The sequence below is a fragment of the Thamnophis sirtalis genome, unplaced genomic scaffold (assembly GCF_051295495.1).
Source record: "Thamnophis sirtalis isolate CommonGarterSnake01/CBP01778 unplaced genomic scaffold, rThaSir2_p1.2 scaffold_3, whole genome shotgun sequence".
In the NCBI taxonomy this organism is placed as follows: domain Eukaryota; kingdom Metazoa; phylum Chordata; class Lepidosauria; order Squamata; family Natricidae; genus Thamnophis; species Thamnophis sirtalis.
The window spans coordinates 158491394-158510947 of NW_028261383.1; the positions used below are offsets into that span (position 1 = coordinate 158491394).

The following is a 19554-nucleotide window of genomic DNA, read 5'->3' on the forward strand; positions in this document are numbered from 1 at the left end:
TGGCGAACACATGATACATCTAGCCCGTGGGCCACGAGTTTGACACCACCGAACTAGATGTTGCTGTCAAGCTGGGTAGGATTGTTGCAGACTATTCTATAAAATGTTTGCCTTCTGCTTTTAATAGACTTGTCCCAGACCAAGAAATAGTGAGCCCAATCATCTACTTTGCACTCTAACTGCTGTTAAGTAAAACCATAAACTGAGTTTCTTATAGATTTTTGTTTGTATCTGTTTCTTTGCCAGTTTGGATGATTGCTGAGTGTGTCTCAGAGAACTGAAGAGGCTACTAAAAATTGCAGCAAAATGCTGCTTCTTAGTGTACAAAGTGCTGCTTTCAGGACTGATAGAAACAACATGGTAGGGCATGAGCAAGTATAGGGAGTCTTTGTAGGTTCTAGCAAGCCTACCAATGTTGGTTTGGGAATATTTTTAATCTTTTGTTCTTGTAACTGTCAGTAATTAGATCTTCAGAAATGAGTAGATGAAGATTTTCATAGCATGCAAAATAGAACTGGCAGAGGAAACTACATAGGGGGCAATAAAAAAAGGGTACAAAATTTCACCCCAGGTTAAGAAAAGTCTCACACCTAAGGGTTTTGGAATTTTTAATGGTTCTTCCAAAAATTTCCCTTTGTAAATAAAAATTCTAAAGCAATTGACTCTGAACAAATAAAATTGAAGTCGAGGTATCCTAACTGCATGAGGAATTTAAACTCAGAATCCAAGGTGTAAATGCATTTTATTTCAGCTCCTTTATTGCAGCAAAGATCAGGCAGTGAGCATGCAATTGATGAAAACGTTGCCAGTTGGTTGCAAAACATGGATCTGTCACCTCACTGCAAGAAAACAGAGGGTATTTAAAGTGGGTTTGTCTTAATGACAGGTTGAAAAACAGATTAAAATAGAATTCACAAACCACACATACATATTATCAAAATCTACTGTTGCATTCAGTGAGCATTGAGTTATTTCCAAGCCTCAGTGGAATAGCTTCCCTGTTTAAATTCAGTGGGGTGAGCAGAATTCATCCAGTTTTGAGGTAAAAGATGAGGGATCTCTGCCATTGGTTAATTGATGGGGCACATTTTTAGCATTCACAGCCAAACAAGGGCAAAGCTCACTGGCTCTTTTTACAACCGAGAGTGTGTGTTATTTTGGGGGAAGGTTCATACCACGCTGTGGCCATCTTTGCTACAAGCACAGACTGTAGCTTTTCATGAGCATTGAAAAATTAGGAGCCTTCTTCAAAGAAACCCCTAATGCATTAATGAGCAGCAAAATTACAATAGTGTTTTTTGTGTTGTGGCAACAATCATAAGAGATGATTGAAAGTTTTTGGAATATTAGAGGTGGTGTCAAGTTACTGAAGTTTATACTTGTCTGGAGTCATCTTTTATACATGTTTATTTCTTTTATTTTTTATATTTCTTTGTATTTCTCTTTTTCTCTTTATTTTTTATACTTTCCTTAGTTTGTATTTGTCTTCTATCTTTGTGTTTGTAAACTCTAATAATTATTATGAACAAGAATAGTATTAATCAAATTTATATGACTTCCCATCTCATGGAAAATGACACCATACATACAACATTCCAAAAAACCAATAAATATAAGACAATTGTTACATAAAACCATTATAAATATTTTTTAAAAAATGTTTATTAATCAAATTTGGTATGCATTTAAACTACTTTGTGTAAATGAAGAAATTGACATAACTTCTTCAAATGTTTTGTCTCCTCCGATAGATTTGCACTCGCAACTTGTTTCTCAGCCTTTTTCATTTTGTTGCCTCTAGAAGCACTTTGTCCAACTGGGTGACTTTAGGGCAGTTGCGCACTCTCTCAGCGCAACACAGGGTTGTTGTTGTGCCCCCCCACAACAACCCTGTGTTCCCTGTGTTCCCCCCCCGGAAGGCGGAAGAATGGGTGTGGGTTCACCATCTTGAATTATTCGTAAAAATAATAAAGATGGGATACGAAATAAATAAAATAATAAATTATCTCCAAGCTACAAAGAGTCATGTATTGATATATTGCAAATTTAACCGATCTTAAGGTTCAGGAACAATGCCTTCGAATTAGTAGAATTCTGCTTTGGAGCATTAATTCATAAATCACATAATTTTGTGTCAATTATGCACTCTGGAGCCTGGATTCTCCTTGGGGAGGAAATGGCAGGGAAGAAAAATGTAATCTCCACTTTCCCATTCACATAAGATCAGTTCCAAAGGCAGCTACTTCTTTACAAAGAAATATTTCAGTTATTGGCCAAAAAGCATCTGGTGAGGGCAGTGTGAGGATTAAATGTTGTTCATTTAACTGCTGTCCTATTAAAAAATGCAACGTTTCCCAAGGATGCTTTGGAGAGTACATACAGCCGTTTTGTATCTGGTTTGAAAAAAGGTTGAGTCACAAAACTAGGAGATTGATGTATCAAGGAAGGAATTGGAGAATTTGCCTTAAAATTCTGTATGGTGTTTAAACCAGTTTGGTCTATTGGTTAAGGGCACCTGGCTGGAAGGCAGGAGACTAATCCCACCTTCGCCATGAAAGTCACCTGGGTGACCTTGAGCCAGTCATTCTCCTCAGGCCAATTCACCTCGCAGGGTTGTTATTGTTGCGGGGAAAATAGGAGGTAGATGTGTTAGATTCGTTCACTGCCTTCAGGTATTTCTGAAAATAATAAATGTGGGATGTTAAGTAAGTAGAAAAACAGAAATGTATCCTAATATTTGAACACTAACTGAACAAGTTACTATATTTCAGAGCTCAGGGTTAATTAATAGAGAAACTGGCCTAACCATTTTTAGGCAATAGTCAACAGGTACTGATATCCCTTCTATCTGGAGAATGAATGCCTGCCAAGCATTTGTGATTTATTTTTAAGGAAATATAATACAATGTGCATTTCCTTCCAATTTATGCCACTCAAAGATACTTATTACATAAAATTCTATGCAACTTGAACCAGACCATTTAGGCCACAAACTCCAACTCTCTGAGTCTAGGAATTTAAATTAAAGCATCCCAGACAAATGGCAGCACAGTTTTGCTTGAACACATCCATGAAAGCATGCTCACTACTTCCAATGAGCAATTTATTCCATTATTAAGATATTCATAGGCTTAAGAATCTTTTTAAAAGAACATTGTAATATGCTTTCCTATAACTTTAATCAATTATTCTGCAAGGAAAAAAAACTTCTAGATGGCATCCTTTCAGTTATTCTTTAGAACCAAAGATGTTTCCTTTTATGTTGATCTCTGATACAGGATATTGAACTAAGGAGATAAATGTATCCTGATTTATTTTCTCATTCTTTTATTATTCATTCATCTCTCCCTATTAATACACACACAAAAACCCTGAATTGATGGGTGCCAATTTTGTAATTGCTTATGTTTAACTGGGTTTAACCCAACAAGTATAATTAAAGCATTTATTTATTTACTTATAAAGCATTTATATAGCTGTCCATCTTCTAAGTAACTCTGGGCACCCCCCCCAAAAGTTAAAACAAATAGAAAAGCATACAAAACTATAAAGCTCAACAGATTAAAACATTAAAAACAACAAAGACCTGGCGTCAAGTCAAATTTCTAATGTGGAACTATCCAATCTATCCAATTAAGAGCCAAGGTGGTGCAGTGGTTAAAAGCAGCACTGCAGGCTACTGCTAGATCAGCAGGTCAGCGGTTCAAATCTCACCGGCTCAGGGTTGACTCAGCCTTCCATCCTTCCGAGGTGGGTAAAATGAGGACCCAGATTGTTGGGGGCAATATGCTGACTCTCTGTAAACCGCTTAGAGAGGCCTGAAAGGCCTATGAAGCGGTATATAAGTCTACTGCTATTGCTATTGCAATCTTATCCCAGTGCTTGGGGGGAAAGCCAGGTGTTAAAGTTTTACAGAAGGCTAGAAGGGTGTAGGTCTGCTCAACAGAGATAGCAATGCCTAAGAGGGAAGGGTCTAGGAAGCTTCCCCATCCTATCTGATCTGGTAAGACAAGTAGATGTCCTGCAGATAACCTGGTCCTGTGCCATTTAGGGCTTTAAAAGTGCTGGCTAGCACCTTGTATTGCACCCAGAATTAAACTGGAAGCCAGCGCAGCTCCCTAACAAAGGTGCTACATGGGCAAACCCATTACTGTGCTCACTGCTGCGTTGTGGACCAGCTGACCAGTGGTGTATTAATCATTAAGCAGACTAAGCACCCGCTTAGGGCTCCAGACCCAAGGGGGCACCACAAAGTTGAGAAGAAGAAAAAAAACTAATGAAGATTTGTACAGTATGTATAAAGGAGGGGGGCACCAAGATTTGTCAGTACTTAGGGCAGTGTTTTTCAACCTTGTCAACTTGAAGATGTCTGGACTTCAACTCCCAGAATTCCCCAGCCAGCGAATGCTGGCTGGGGAATTCTGGGAATTGAAGTCCAGACATCTTCAAGTTGACAAGGTTGAGAAACACTGACTTAGGGCACCAGTAAGCCTTAATCTGTCACTGTAGTTGACGTTTGGAGGTGTCTGGATTTGACAGTTACCTTTTTTGCAGGCTTTTTACTTCTGAACTACATTCCCTCCAGTGGTGAAATTCATTTTTTTTCACTACCAGTCCTGTGGGCATGGCTTGGTGGGTGTGGCAGGGGAAGGAAACTGCAAAATCTCCCATTCCTACCCCACTCTGGGGCCAGTCAAGAGGTGGTATTTGCCATTTCTCCGAACTACTCAAAATTTGCTCCAGAACCTGTGAGAACCTGCTGGATTTCATCCAATTCCCTCCATAGGCACAAAATACGAAGTAAAGCTATCCTCCCAGGCTTATTGTATCATTTTTTTGGGGGGGGGGAATGAACTATTTTAACTGGTAACAAAACGACACTAAACACAATGCAGCTGAGCGAAATTACATTGCAACTAGGTAGGTTGTTTCACCGTTTTCAGAACAGAGGCAGAAAGCTTGTCTATTTTGGACTTATCATTAAGCCTACCGGAATGACTATTCACTATAACCTATGAATTGGAATAACCTATGCTTATTCCGAAGAAGCCCAAAGACACAAAACCTTGGCGACTAGTTGGTCTCCCAGATAGCTGGCAAAAAATGCACTAGGTTCTCCGTTGGTTTGTCCAGTCCTGTTGTGGTCCTATTTCCCTCCCTCTTCGGAAATTTCTTCCAGTTGGGAACTCCCCCCCCTCCCCCGCAATCATCTGCCAAAAAAACAACAACCCGCGCTTGACAAAACGCCGCACAAACTCTCTGCCACTTGGCCTCCCTCTGGGCGCCAAGCTTCGAGCCACGTGCGCTGCAAAACCAGAGCCAAGCCAGCTAAGCTGCGCGCGCAGCTGGATGCGTTGTGTCCCGCCGGAGCTGGCAGCTCCGCCTTCTGTCCGCCTGCGCTCTTTTTTTTTTGCTACTGTAGATTGTTCTCTGGGTATTATGACCGAAACTGGGAATGGGTCTCCTCGGCCGGGATATGGGAGAAGCACTTAACGCTGGAGAAGGCGGCTCTCCATCAGAGGGCTGCGTCCTAAACTTAGTGCCTCAAATATAAGCCTTGCTACATTTAGTGCAGTGTTTCTCAACCTTGGCCACTTGAAGATGTCTGGACTTCAACTCCCAGAATTCCCCAGCCAGCATTCGCTGGCTGGGGAATTCTGGGAGTTGAAGTCCAGACATCTTCAAGTGGCCAAGGTTGAGAAACACTGATTTAGTGGGACTTCTTAACTGTTGAGTAAGGCTCACGCCCGGGCTTCACAGCCAATTTTTCCTCCCAAGAGAGATCTTGGGCACTTACGGGGGCCATTTACGTTTGATCGTCTTTTCTCTCCCTGGAAATGGCGATGCAATAATGGGAAGAGGGATCGGGCAGGGCTGGAATAGCGAGTATCGTCGTGTGCGACGGGGGAGAGGGAGGGGATCGCTCTCATTAGCCAGTATGTTTCTCATACCCTCCTCTGAAAGGGAAAAGGGGTCAGGAAGGGAGAAATTGAATGAAATGAGGAAAGAGGGGGTTATTCTGCCTATTTGGTCGTTTGCGCCCCCTCAGTTCAGGAAAAGCCCCTCGATCATCTCAGCCATGGGGGTGAGGTAGTCAAAACTCAGACCACCTTCCCAAGCCATTTTCCCCAGCGTTAATTCAGAGTTGAATTAATCAGCGTCATCAATAGCACTTAGACGTATATAGCGCTTCACAGTGCTGTTACAGCCCTCTCTAAGCGGTTTACAGTGTCAGCCTATCGTCCCCAACAGTCTGGGTCCTCATTTTACCCACCTCGGAAGGATGGGAGGCTGAGTCAACCTTGAGCTTGGTGAGAGTCGAACTGCTAAATTTCAGGCAGCCGGCAGTCAGCAGAAGTAGCCTGCAATTACTGCACGTTAAGCGGCGGAGAGGATGGCCCTAGAAAAACAACCACGACGGGAAAATACAGGAGAGATTTCTTGGGCCAAGCTGGGGAAAACGATTCGTGGGCTGAGGATTTAAACAGCACACACGTCTTAAAAGTGGCGGGGTATATTTAGTACGCAAGGGAAGCAGTGAGGTTGAAGCATCTTGAGAGGGGGAAGAAAAGGGGATGCTGCGGACGGGTTCTCGGGAAAAGAAGGCAACAGGTGGGGAGGGCAAAGCGCGCTCTCTTCGGACCTAGCTGATGCTGCGCGCGTATCGTGTAGGCAAGCTTGCTTTAAGAATCCGGATAAAGTAAAGTAATCGGTCTCACTTCCCGATTTGTAGAAAAATCGGATGCAAAAAAAGTGGGAGACTCTGGAGAAATGGAAGTCACGCCGACCCCGGGAGTCCAATTGAGCCGCTGCGCTCCCAGCCAGATTCCCAGCTCAAGAGTTCCGCGCGCTGTTCTCCGAAGTTGCTCCTTGGAGAGGAGAGCGAGAGCTGGACGGGGCTGATGATGGAGATTTGCATATGAGGTCTGCCAGCCGCCGAAGCGGTAGCGGGAGGTGTGGAGGGGTGGGAGATGGTACGAGTGTGCCTGTATGGAGCGGGGCTGGAGAGGGAAGAGGGCCACACAGACCCCTCCCTTTCGTCTGGTTGCCACCCGTTTTGGCTGCAGGAGTTGGACTTGAGATCGATCAGGAGGAGGGGTCTCTAACTAGGGGACAAGGCTGAAAGCTCAGGTTACAGCTCAGCTGGGGGCCAGGGGAGGACTGAGACCTGGGCATATACACGGGCTGCTAGAAGGCAGAGGGGAGCATCAGCCGCGGTGCTTCAGCCCAGAGCCCTCGGCATTAGCCAGGTTTCTGCTGGGCCTTTTGCTACTTTGGATTCTCTTGCTGTTTTTTTTTTTAAAGACCGCGGAGGATCGACTGCATGAAGGCTCGGTAGCCACTGGGGAAACTACCACCACTTACTATCACCTCCTCCTCCTCCTCCTCCTCCTTTCTCATCCACACGAAGGTCCTGCATGTCTAACATTTAGACATGTTCAGCTTTCTGGATTCAAGGACTCTGGTGCTCCTAGCAGCTATTCAAGTAATTTTATTAGAAGTTGTCAATTGTCAGAATGAGGATAAAGGTAAGTTACACCTTTCTTTCTCTTGTCCAGAAAACAGGGGGGAAAGCAAGTTGATGAGGAACAATACATTAGGAGAGGGAGGGGGGAAAGTCAGGAGAGCAAGCAAACTTTTTTTTTTAATTCACTTGCGAATTTGTACAATTAAACTTCCTCCTTTGAGTTAATCTCCCTCCATCTGTTCTTGCACTTGGTTTCTCTTCTTTCGGCTCCTCAAATTCTTTCCTGTGCAGAGAGATGCTGTTCCATCCTCATAATTAGTCTGAAATCCCAATCTGTTCTTTGTAATGCTTGGTTACTCAAAAACAAGAGCACAATCTAATTCAAATGCTGTACCGTTTCTTCTCTGGGCCTTCAAAAACAAGTAGGGTGAGCTGGGGATAAAGTTTTTTTTAATTATTACTATTATTATTATGAGTGTTTAAAGTGTTATGTGCCTTCATCTAAAGATCTCCAGAAAACAGTATGGTAAAAAGTCATATTCTCAACTCACAGAGGATAAAATGACCCCTCCAACCTCTTGTTGGTGGAATGAAAGGGTTAACTGAATGATTTGTATAGGGGCTCATTGGGGGGGGGGTCAAGACAAAAGAGAACATACCAGGAAGATTTGGGGGGGGGGATCAGAAAGAAAGATCTTTATCCATAAGATCTAGTGTCTCTCCCCTAGTTCAGTTAAGGATGTGAGTAAGGTGCAGATGGGGAATTTGATAGCTAACAGATTTTTTTTTCTTTTGGGTAGCTGAAGGAACAGGAGGAAAAATTTCCCCAACTCAAAAGAGGCCACCTGAGGGGTACAAAACATTCCAGAGGCACATCAGTCCATTTATTCTACTCTCACTCTTCCCCTCCCCCCACACACTTAGAGGCATGGGAATCCTTCCTGTGTATTAGGGAATTGTGTATAACCATCCCCATCCCCCCCCCCTTCCTCTCTCCAAAGCTTTTATCAACTTTCCCTCCCAATCATTACAAAATTTAGAGCCAAGTTCTCCCTTTTTCTGCCGCACATTCAGAGAAAGCCTTTGTTGTTTGCAGTATTTTATTCAAGAGTGAAAATTGAGTAGGTGGAAACAATTCCTCCCTTCCTATATTTTGGGCAGGTTTTCTTCTGTTTGAATCCCATCCTTTCCTCCAGATATTAAATCAATTGCAGGGATTATAATCATGGAAGCAGGGTGGAATTTCCTTCCCCCCCCCCCCCCGCTCCTGATCTTGGGCCTTGCTTTCTCCCAGTGCAAAATTCCAGAGAAAGAGTCTAATTCTTTTTTTTTACTATTAATATGCTATAATCTCTGCGGTTGAGTCTTTTGAGTTGGTAAGAGAAAGAGCCTTACACTGCTTTGCCTCGGGGTGGTTCAAGAAAGGGACCTGACCTAGGTTGCTAGCCCTACAGATCAAAAGGTATTGAGGAGTTAGTCTACTCTCTGCTTCTAACAACCATAACAAGCTGGGAAAATATAGGAGGACTACCAGTGGAAAGGAGTAGGAGAACTGTGATCAAAAAACAAACAAATACCAGGAGTCAGGAGTTGCACTTTTTCTGACTAACACACTTTATTAAGAGGCACAAGCTTTCCGTGAACTAAGCAGGGCAACTGCACGCTGAAAGTAGCTGAAACACACTGAATCTTGGGAGACGATTTGTAATTCCCGATCACAACCAGGTGCTCTTTCTCTTATTAATCAGCTGGTGTGCAGAGTGTTAAGTGTAGTCTTTCTAAGTTTAGCATCTTTTCTCACATCTTTTGCCGGGATTAAAGCACTGTGGCTTGGAGATTCATAAACACACAGGAGAAGCAAAGTGTTCATCGGCAAATATCATTTAATTATTATTATTTTTGGGTTTTTGAAAGCATATTTTCATATTCTCATGAAGGGGAAAGTTTTTAATCCAGGTGCTTATTTGGAGAGTCTCATTTTTTTTCCTTTTACACACTGATCCCCCCCCCCAATAAGTGTTCTCCAAGGTTAGGGTGTAAGCTGAATCCTTGCTTTATGCAGGTTTATTTGCCTTGAGCAGCAATAGCTTCCAGATGCTGAAAGGCTGCCCATGTTTATTTAAAGTAGTCCCTACTGGAGCAATGTGAATTGCACTCTGTGTGCATTTGAGAAAAGGTCCATTCATGAGTGGAGGGTCCCTTGGGCTCCAACTGGCTCTGCTGACTTGTGCACAATAGCCCCCCTGTCATATCATTGCTGCTGTCAGGCCTTTGCTAAGAAGTTAAAGAAAAGGGGAGGAGGGGGAGGGAAGAGATGCAAGTGCAAATGAGGTGCATTTTTAATATAGTTTTTTCTGATCTCTTCCCTATGAAATACAATTTCTATTTCACTAACCTAAGGAGCGGGGGTTTCGGACAGAGAGAAAGAGTTAATCTGAAGTTTAAATTACAGCATCAAAGTCTTCCTCTGCCTTCTTGTTTGAACTCTTCCACCACTCTCCATCCGCTATATCCACCAATCTGACATTAGTTTGGTCTTCTGTTGCCTAATAACTCCCCCTCCCCACACACACATTTTAAATGAGAAAAACACATTTTACTCTTCCTTAGAGTTATCAAGAATTAATTCAGGTCACTACGGTTTCTTAGATGCAGGTTGAAAGGGGCTAGAGCAAATTGGGTGGCCTCTAATATCCTCCCTTCCCCCATTATAGCCATGAATTAGTGTTAGGGATTGCAAAGTGAATTAATTATGTGGCCCAATATAACTGTTCTAAGTCCTAAACCTCTTCCACCAGAAATGCTATCAGTTCAGCCAAGTGGCTCTTCAAACCACCATGAAATGAGACTATGCTTGTTTATAAGTGACAGTTTGTTAAACGGCAAGGTCTGCTGAGTGAGGACTGAGGGAACTCTAGATCAGCAGTAGAGAGAGAGGGGGGCAACTACTATAGCTGAGCTAAGACTGAGAATAAACACAATGTATACATCTGTGATTAGGTTTTAGGCTTGCCAGGTATTTTTTTATGAAGTTGGTATCACTGTACCCAAGAAGTAATTTATAGCAAGCAAAATACGTTTGATGTGGCAAGAAGTAATAAAGACAATGCAGGAATACTCTTGGGCAAGCAGTTGCTATTTTAGTGGTTACCCTGGAAGTAATAATACTCTAGCAATATCTTATAGGAATCTATTACCCTAATTACTCTATAACTATAATCACTGGGTAATACATTCTGTTAGGTCAAGTAGGCATTATCTTGTAGCGGAGATAACTAATGCTCTAGCCTTTATCTCACAAATGCCTACTACTGGTACCCTAGTTATTAATTTGCAAGTAATTATTATCCTGGCTCTTACTTTGAAGGTAGCTATTACCCAAGCCATTACTTCACAGATAAGCATTGTCTTGCCTCATGGGTGGCTATAGCATCCTAACACACCTCAGATAGCTAACGGTGAGGATAAATGAAAAATTGATGTGCTAAGTGTCTTGAGCCCACACAGCTGGTAGGAAGGAACCCTAAAAGATACTCTATTTATTCAGCACTGCTAAGATCACAACTGGGGTATTATCTAGGATTTTGAATAATGCAATCCCAGAAGGGGTTTTCAGAGGAAGACAAAAATGATGATACAAATATTTGTAAGACATTTCCTAAGAAGATATGCCGAAGCAACTTGGGATGTTCAGTCTGGAGAAACGGAAACTGAGGACAGACACGATAACCATTGTTCAGGTACATAAAGGGAAACTAAAGGGAAGTGATCAAAACTGCTCTCCACAGCTATAGAAACTAGAACCAGAAATAATAGCCTATAAATAAACAAATTGCTGCTACCTAGATTTGTTTTAAATATTTCCTGACAGTAAAATTTTTGTATCAGTGGAACAGTTTACCTGAGGGCTCTGGATTCTCCATCTCTGGGTTTAAAAAAAAAAAAAGTCTAGAGAGCTACCTATCATGGATGGTTTCAATTGATTTTCCTGCACATTGCTGAAGATTGGGCAGATGATTGGCCATGAATGTTATCATCATTGTTGTGAGGAACCCTGAGATAAATTTATGGGTACTACTTATGTGGAAGTGAGGATGGGGTTGGGAGCAGCTAACCAAAGGCCTTTTCCCTCTATTTGTGAATAGCAAAATGCCCTGGTAACCTGTGGGAAGTTGATGAGGTGTTCTTGAAGGGGGGCCGGTTGGGAATAACAGAGGTCAGTGTTGTATCACTGGCACAAATGCTGCTATTTCTTTCGCTCTTGGTTTCTGCTGCATTTGTCTCTTAACCTGCTTTCTCCTTTCCCTTTCCTTCTGGCACAGAGGAGGCAGGCAGCTGTGTACAGGATGGGCAGAGATATAGTGATAAAGATGTGTGGAAACCCGAACCGTGCCAGATCTGTGTTTGTGACACTGGCACTGTCCTCTGCGACGATATTCTCTGCGAAGAAATGAGAGACTGTCCCAGGCCTGAGATACCCTTCGGAGAATGTTGCCCTATATGTCCTACTGATCAGCCCACCGCCAGTGGTTGTAATTTATTTATTTCTATTTCATATAAATAAATTACTTGAGAGATGATAGCACCAAACAAGAAAGATGAATAAGAACCATGGATGTGACTCTCAGATGTTTTCGCATCCATGAAAGGCAATTGCTGCAAAAGGCTACTTCTCACAATTCCTCAATCTGTGTTTATGACGTAGAAGAGATTAATTAATTGAACCATGAATGTATGACAGAAGAAGATGGGCAGCATTGTTGATCAACTATTAACTTGTCTAAGACAGCCAATACGTTTATTAACAGTGCAGGCATTTTAGACACATTCTAGAAATTTCAAAAATTTTCCTCAGCAAGTAGGTTTTTAACAACTATGGCACCAACTTTTTCGTTTGCATTTACTGTTGCTTTAAAACATTGACGAAGTGGGAAGAAGCTTCCTAATGCTAAATATGTCTTCCACTACACAACGTTGAACTGTGATTTCTGTGTCAGAATTTATAGGGTGACCTAGACAATGGAAAGGTTTTTTTATAGTCCTATAAAAGACTAATCAGGTATTGATATCAGGTATCAGATGGCAAAAACTTTTCCATGGGGTTTTTGAAGGACAGGGAATTTCATTCTTAATATCTAAATTTAGTGATGTGCATAAATCACAGCTTGTGGCTACCATTAAAAAAGTGATGCTGATGCTATCTAGTGCTTTATTAAAATACAGTATTTTATTAGTGTACCCATGTTCAATAAAATTAAAGTTGCTTTATGTAAGCAACTTTATGTAAAGTTGAGTATGTAAGCAGCTAATCGGTACATCCTATTAATAACAATGTGTATTTGGCACACATTTTCTAAACAGTACCCATTGCCTTATGCTTTAACAGCTTTCACTTAGTATGCCAATCAAAGTTATGTAAAAAAATTATAAGGGCCAAGTAAGAGAAACACAAGTGCCTTTCAACTTTCCCTCTTTGATTAGCATCAAAGAGGCTAGTGTTTGGAAGGATGTAAAATGCTAGAGTAATTTTGGAGTTACTAGGCACATCAACAAAGCAGGAGAAGTAGATAGCAGTTGTTCTTTTGGTGAAATGTGTTTTTGGTCACAGCAAAAAACGTGTATGGTTCAGCCTCGAGAAATCTACGAGGGTAAGCTAAAAAAAGTCAAGATATTAGTTTTGATTGGATGATCACAGCTGCCATTTTTTACTTTTTGCACTCAACACACAAACACACACACAAACACACACCCCTGCCTAGCAGATAACTCTGGCTCCTCCCATATGTTATATCTCTCTGGAGCCTTAAAGCCCGGTAAAGAATTCCTGGTTCATTAATTGAGGGGTGGGGGAGAGGCCTCAAGCATCAAGAGGTCAACCTTTCCCCTTGTGTGAACTTTAAAAGAATGACCTAACTTTCATACCTCAAGTTTGGGAGATGATTTATAAGGCTTCCCTGCCTCACCTCTGTGCTGCCTTGGGGTCCTGTTTTCCACAGCAATGTCAGGAAAGCAACCACTTTTTCAGTTTCAAAAATAGCAGTTTTTAAATAAGTCTTAACAGTAGATGAGGAATTGTAACTAGAAGTGGCCTTTTTTAACCCTTTCCCCTCTTCTGGCTGTCTGAGGCTCCTCTAATTAAAAGGGAAGCATCAGGAACAAAGTAACAGGGAGGCTGCCAGGAGGAGTAAAAGGGTTGAGAGCTGCAAAAGTTAACCCTGTTTTTTCTGTGCATTGGTTTTTTGTTTTTGTTTTGTTTGCAATTAAGCTGGTTTGGCTTTTAACCTCTGTGTTTTGCCTCATGCATCTGTTTGTTTGTTTTAATAGCCTACATATCACCCTCAAACCTAATGTTTGCTTATTTGATTGATTTAACCATGTTTAATGGTGGTGAGTTTCACTCATTTTTAAAAATATTTCATTGGGAAGTTGCGTGTAAACAAGTCACATTTTGGGAATCCAACTTCCTCCAATCCGTGGGATTCTCCGTTCTCTCCTTCCATCCTATGCAAATTTACGTGGAAGAAAGTCCTAAATGGACACAGTTTTAAAATAGACAACATTGCTTTGATAAAACTGAACTGCAGTTCCTGTGGGCAAAGTGGAATTAAAGTTAGCTAGCCTGCTTTAGCATGGCTTGCAATGAATTATTCAGAACACTATTATTCTCTCTACACTCGCTTGTTTTGTTACTTTGCATCAGCCCTTACATTCCAAGTGTTAAAAAAAAAAAATCCTGTGCCTGTTGTATTCCTGGGACATCAGCATCTCCCACCGAGCAGTGATTTGAAAAAAGGCAAGCACTGAAATAATAAAGCTCTCCTGTCTGTTTCCTTGATCTAGTTACAGGTTACCCTAAGTTTGTCTTCTGTGTTGTCAAATGCTTCATGAATGAACAGACTGAGGACATTTGTGAAACTCATTTTTATATATATAGTCCTGTTTTCAAAATAGTTCTGATGTTTTCTTCTTCTCTCTCTTTCTCTCCTTCATTCTTAACAGGGCAACCTGGTCCCAAGGTAAGACAACTGAACGTTATTAATAACCACCATTGTCTGTTAGCACCCCAAGGTTTGCCAACTATGTTAGAGGCACAACAAGGACTTGCATCATTGGTTGCTGTTCATTTAGCAGCTTTATTAATTAAAAATGTGTCATTCATAACCTTCGTCGATCTGCTTTTTTTAAAAAATGAATAAGTATTACTTATCACCAGGTCCCCCAAAAGCCAATCTCTGCCGTATGAGATGCTATAAAAAGCACTGTTGTGGCTACATGTTCTTTGGGGTTTGACTTCAGCCCGAGGGAGAAGACAGCTCTTCAAAACCAAATGATGCAGTAGATAGTTATCATGAATTATGACAGAATCTGGCTATGAATGTGAATGGCAATCTGACAGCTTCCTACTGAAATTGATGATATAATTGCTTTGCTCCAACCAAATGAATATTTTAGTGACTTTACTAAGTCTGTTCATGTTTTAGGTAAAATTATGCATACCGTAGTTGCAAAATTGGAGGTTGGATACTCTCTAACACCTACAGTTCCCACAGGCTATCTATTGCTGTAGTGTTGGAAAGTTAAAAATGTAGATTTAGAATTCAAGATGTGTGAATTGACTGGCTTGGGATGTTTGGTCCCACCCATCCCCTAATTTTACATATTTTGTATCTGGCAGGGTCAAAAGGGAGAACCTGGTGATATCAAGAATGTAAGTTTCAAGTTTAATGAATCCCTTTCTATTTTTTCTTAAAACCTCGCTGTACAAAATATATCTTTGACTGAACTGATTTTCTGTATGTTTTCTTCTTTTTCTTGTTTTCTCTTTTGGTCTAGGTTGTAGGACCAAAAGGCGCTCCTGGACCACAGGTAGGGGCGTCTTCTGCTATCTCGTTTACATGTATTGAAAAAGAGGTCTTTTAAAAATGGGTTGTGAATGCTCTTATTATGTTCTGCAGGGACCTTCAGGTGAACCAGGACCAAGGGGAGAACGTGGAGATAAAGGAGAAAGGGTAAAACCAACTATACCTGTGCAATGTTTAATGAACTAAACAGGCTGCAAGTCTATTTATACTTACCTCCGAGTAAGTTCTAAGCAAAGTAGAGTTTGCATCCAATTCAAGGTGTCTAGTGCTGTAGTTGTAGAATACCATTGTCTATGTCAAATTAGCAATTTTTTGCAGAGGTAACTCATCAAACCCTCAAGGCAGGTCCACCAACATTAGATATTGCAGTTTGTATTAAAATCATAATCATCACAAGAAGTGTGGAAGAAGATCACTTAAGGCATGATTAGGTACAAGAGGCGGGATTAATAACCTGACCGATGAACTTCTAGACACCTCCCTTACCTGAAAAATTGTTGAATTTACTGAGCCAGCCCAAGGCATTTGGCTGTGTGTCTCTGAGCCTCTCCCATACGTACATCACTGCATTCAGCATCCAAGTTGAACTGACAATTGAATTCTACTTCAGTGCTCACAGTGCAATAACATTCTTTAGTGCAAACAGACTAGTTTGGGGGCACAGAATAAGCTACCTTAGGGATTGCAGGGAGCCTGGTATTGGGATGTTCCTTGCTCTCCAAAACTTATCACTGGAAATAATTACCTATGACTATTCTGCAATAGAACAAGACTTCCAAATTAGTAGACGTATGGCTAGTACAGTATTTGGACAGTGGCATTTTCCACTTATATCCTTCCATTCCCAATGCTTTCTTTCTCCTCACAAAATCTATTGGTATATTTGTGTGAGAGAGACATGACAATTTAGCCATCAAATGTTTTGACTGGTAAGGTGAGGACCAAACTTCTGGAAGTATTTTTCTTTTGTAGCTTTTGCACTTAGCTAGATAATAATATACAGTTTCAATATTTTTTAAGCCAAATAGTGTAGGTTAGAATTCAATTGTAGACTAATGAAATGGGATAATGTACGCTCATAATTTTATTCCTCTATGAAACTTAACTAGCTGAATTTGAGCCAGTTGCTGTATATTTTAGAGGGTTTTTTGTAAAGAGCATTTAAGGCATTTAAGAGCATGAAAGGCATTTTAAGTCTAAAGATCAACATGTTTCCCAACATTATTAAGAATTAAGAGGCACAATCTAATGGCATGGCATCCTATCCCATGCCAATTAAAATTAGTATACTGGGCAAAATTCCTAATAATATAGGCATAGGATTGACACACTGAAATTTAATTTAGTTATAAACAATAAACAACCTTTAATGCAATGGAACTTTCTTTTGCATAGTTTTGAGTTATAAAATACTGTTTTAAAAATTATGAGATTAACTGCATTAGAAGTTGAGGTTTCTAAAAATGATGTATAAGTGAAATGTTAACTGGACATAAGAGTGGAGAGTTTGATATTCATGAAATATCTTCCTTCCTTCCTTCCTTCCTTCCTTCCATCCATCCATCCATCCATCCATCCATCCATCCATCCATCCATCCATCCATCCATCCATAGGGTGTTGCGGGTCCACGTGGCAAAGATGGTGAACCTGGTATACCTGGCAATCCAGGCCCCCCTGGACCCCCAGGACCTCCAGGCCCCCCTGGCCTTGGTGGAGTGAGTATTCTTGACTTTAGGGAAAGTTTTAATCTCACAACTTCTGCATATGAACGTTACACAAGTCATGTGAATACCTCCTTCACTGGGTTGCCTCTCGAGAATTCCTAATGGAGAAGTCTTCTTACTTCAGAATAACGTGTAATGTGTTGCACATTCAAATACCCCAAACAGCAAGTAACACTCGTGATTATTTTTTAATCAACTAACAAGGCCTTTGACCCACTCCCGTTGCTTTGCTCTGTGAGACTCTCTGCATGAAAGAATAACGTTCCCTTGTGTTGAAAAGCTCCCTGCATTGCTCGAAGGGGGGGAAGAAAAAAGCATCCTCATAATCTATAATAATATGAACAAAATTCCTCGCAGCATAGCTAGTTCATCATTACTAAGTTTATTTTTCTGCGGGCCGCCACAAAGAAGCATTGGTTTTTATGGAAGAACGCATTCTTAATTTTTGCCGGGTCAACAGAGGGTCACAATAGGGCGGACCATTGTTCTTTGTAAATTCAGACTGTGCCCCATGACCCAGAATCCTTTGTAATACTAGTGTGTTCGATGGGCTTCCTCAGCAGGCTGACTGAAGTGGGAAGAATTCCCTTAAAGAAGAAAACTTTAGAGACCAAATGCCTTTGTCAGTAAAGTTTGGACCAATAGCCCAGCAGGGAATTAGATATGCCCTACGAACTGATTGATTTCAATAGGCATAATTGCCTCTGTGTTTCGTTGTGTTGCTAAGGTCCAACTAATAGTACAAATGGCCTCTCGTAACTCTGGGATCTGTTGACTTTGCTTACTTTAACAGAGAAATTACAAAACATCTCTACTTAATTTACTAATTATCCTCTAGCTCCTTTACAGGGAAATATTTAAAAGAGTAATGTCTAATCCTTGAATAAGAAAACGCAGAAAGATCTAATTGTTTTTAATTTCGGGGGAGGTTTTAGAATGATCAGGTGAGTGATGGCTAGGCACAAAAACATTTCCACCCTGGGTGTTTCTATAAAATCATTTATTAGAATCACTCACGTTTTAATTTCTTTTGCTGTGAACCATGGATTTTTATTTGCAATGCAAAAACATGACCAGTGATAGAAATGTTGAATAGTATTTCTGTAGAATATGTACCAAGTTCTCACTTTGTATCCGCAGTAAGTATTTTAACTTTGGATCTACTTTATTACACCAATCATAGGATACATTCACAAGGTCTTAATATACTTTAACAACTTAACTTCCACTTATCAGTAAACACTGACAATTCACCAGAAAAGATGCATTGAAAAGAACACAAAACACTCGCTGTAATTGTTTCCAAGCTATTCTTTTGTATAGGACCGTGATGATCTTCTAGTTTCCGATGCGCGCATGCGCACCAGCCACCTAGTCTTCCAGTTTCTGGTGCACATCTGCATGCAAAGACCAGCTGGCTGGTGCACACGTGCGCACCGGAAACCGGAAGATCATCTTCCCGGCATGTGCATGTGTGCAGCTGCTCTTCTGGTTTCCGGCACTTGGTACCAAAAAGATTCACTAACACTGGTATAGGATATGAGTAGTTCTTAGGATAAGAACTATTCATCTTGATGTTACCTCTTAGGATGTGAAATTTAGGGTTGCTTTTCTGCTCACCCCTATATGGTGACAGATTTTTCTTTGAAAATATACTTAGCAAAATCCATATTTAAGTTACACTTAAATTATTCTCAGTGCCTTTTTATAATTTGAGATTTATTGATTTACTTTACATTACAAACACCATGACTTCAAGAGTAGTTAAAATCTCTTGTATTTGAAAATAACTCTTGAAAGGTTGGATAGTATTACTTTTACTTCTGTCACTACAGAGTTTCCATTCATATCCAATAAATGTTAAACACTTTTGTAGAAGAATAATCAATTGCTAAATAAAATGCCCCCTTTTTTCTCCTTCACCTGAAATACTTTCCAGAAATACCTCCTGATAAAATATCTGCAGGAGTTGCAGGGAGGGAGAAAAATGGTAAAAGAGAGCAAACTTACCCAAATTTCTCCCCTCTGTAACATGGCAAACATTGCCCATCAGATATAAAAGAAAGGTCTGTGCTTTGAAAAGACCTTCTTATATTTCATATGGTACAAGTGTTCTCCATTTAATCACGTCATATTCTGCATCTCACTGAAACTATGTTCCTTTTGTCTTTTGCAGACCTTTGCTGCTCAGATGGCTGGTGGATTTGATGAGAAAGCAGGCGGTGGGGGTGCTCAGATGGGAGTGATGCAAGGACCTATGGTAAGGATTGGGAGAGTGTACATTCCTTGAATATTTGCACTACTCTACTGGTTTTATAGGGATGCGGTTTTATATGGCTCAGTGGCTAAGACGCTGAGCTTGTCGATCAGAAAGATCGGCATTTCAAATCCCTAGCACTTCGTAATGGAGTGAGCTCCCATTACTTGTCCCAGCTTCTGCCAACTTAGCAGTTCGAAAGCATGTAGAAATGCAAGTAGAAAAACAGGAACCACCTTTAG

General features: G+C 40.9%; 1 protein-coding gene across 1 annotated transcript in view; it reads left to right on the plus strand.

Moving 5' to 3' along the window:
• The first annotated feature begins 7165 nt into the window (after positions 1 to 7165).
• Positions 7166 to 19554, plus strand: part of COL2A1 (collagen type II alpha 1 chain) — a 90413-nt gene continuing 78024 nt past the window's right edge. Inside the window, exons 1-8 of the mRNA XM_087710572.1 lie at positions 7166 to 7529; positions 11791 to 11997; positions 14468 to 14484; positions 15144 to 15176; positions 15302 to 15334; positions 15424 to 15477; positions 16945 to 17046; positions 19232 to 19315. Of these exons, the coding sequence (XP_087566698.1) occupies positions 7436 to 7529; positions 11791 to 11997; positions 14468 to 14484; positions 15144 to 15176; positions 15302 to 15334; positions 15424 to 15477; positions 16945 to 17046; positions 19232 to 19315 (624 nt within the window). The 5' untranslated portion in view covers positions 7166 to 7435. The remainder of the gene's footprint in view (positions 7530 to 11790; positions 11998 to 14467; positions 14485 to 15143; positions 15177 to 15301; positions 15335 to 15423; positions 15478 to 16944; positions 17047 to 19231; positions 19316 to 19554) is intronic.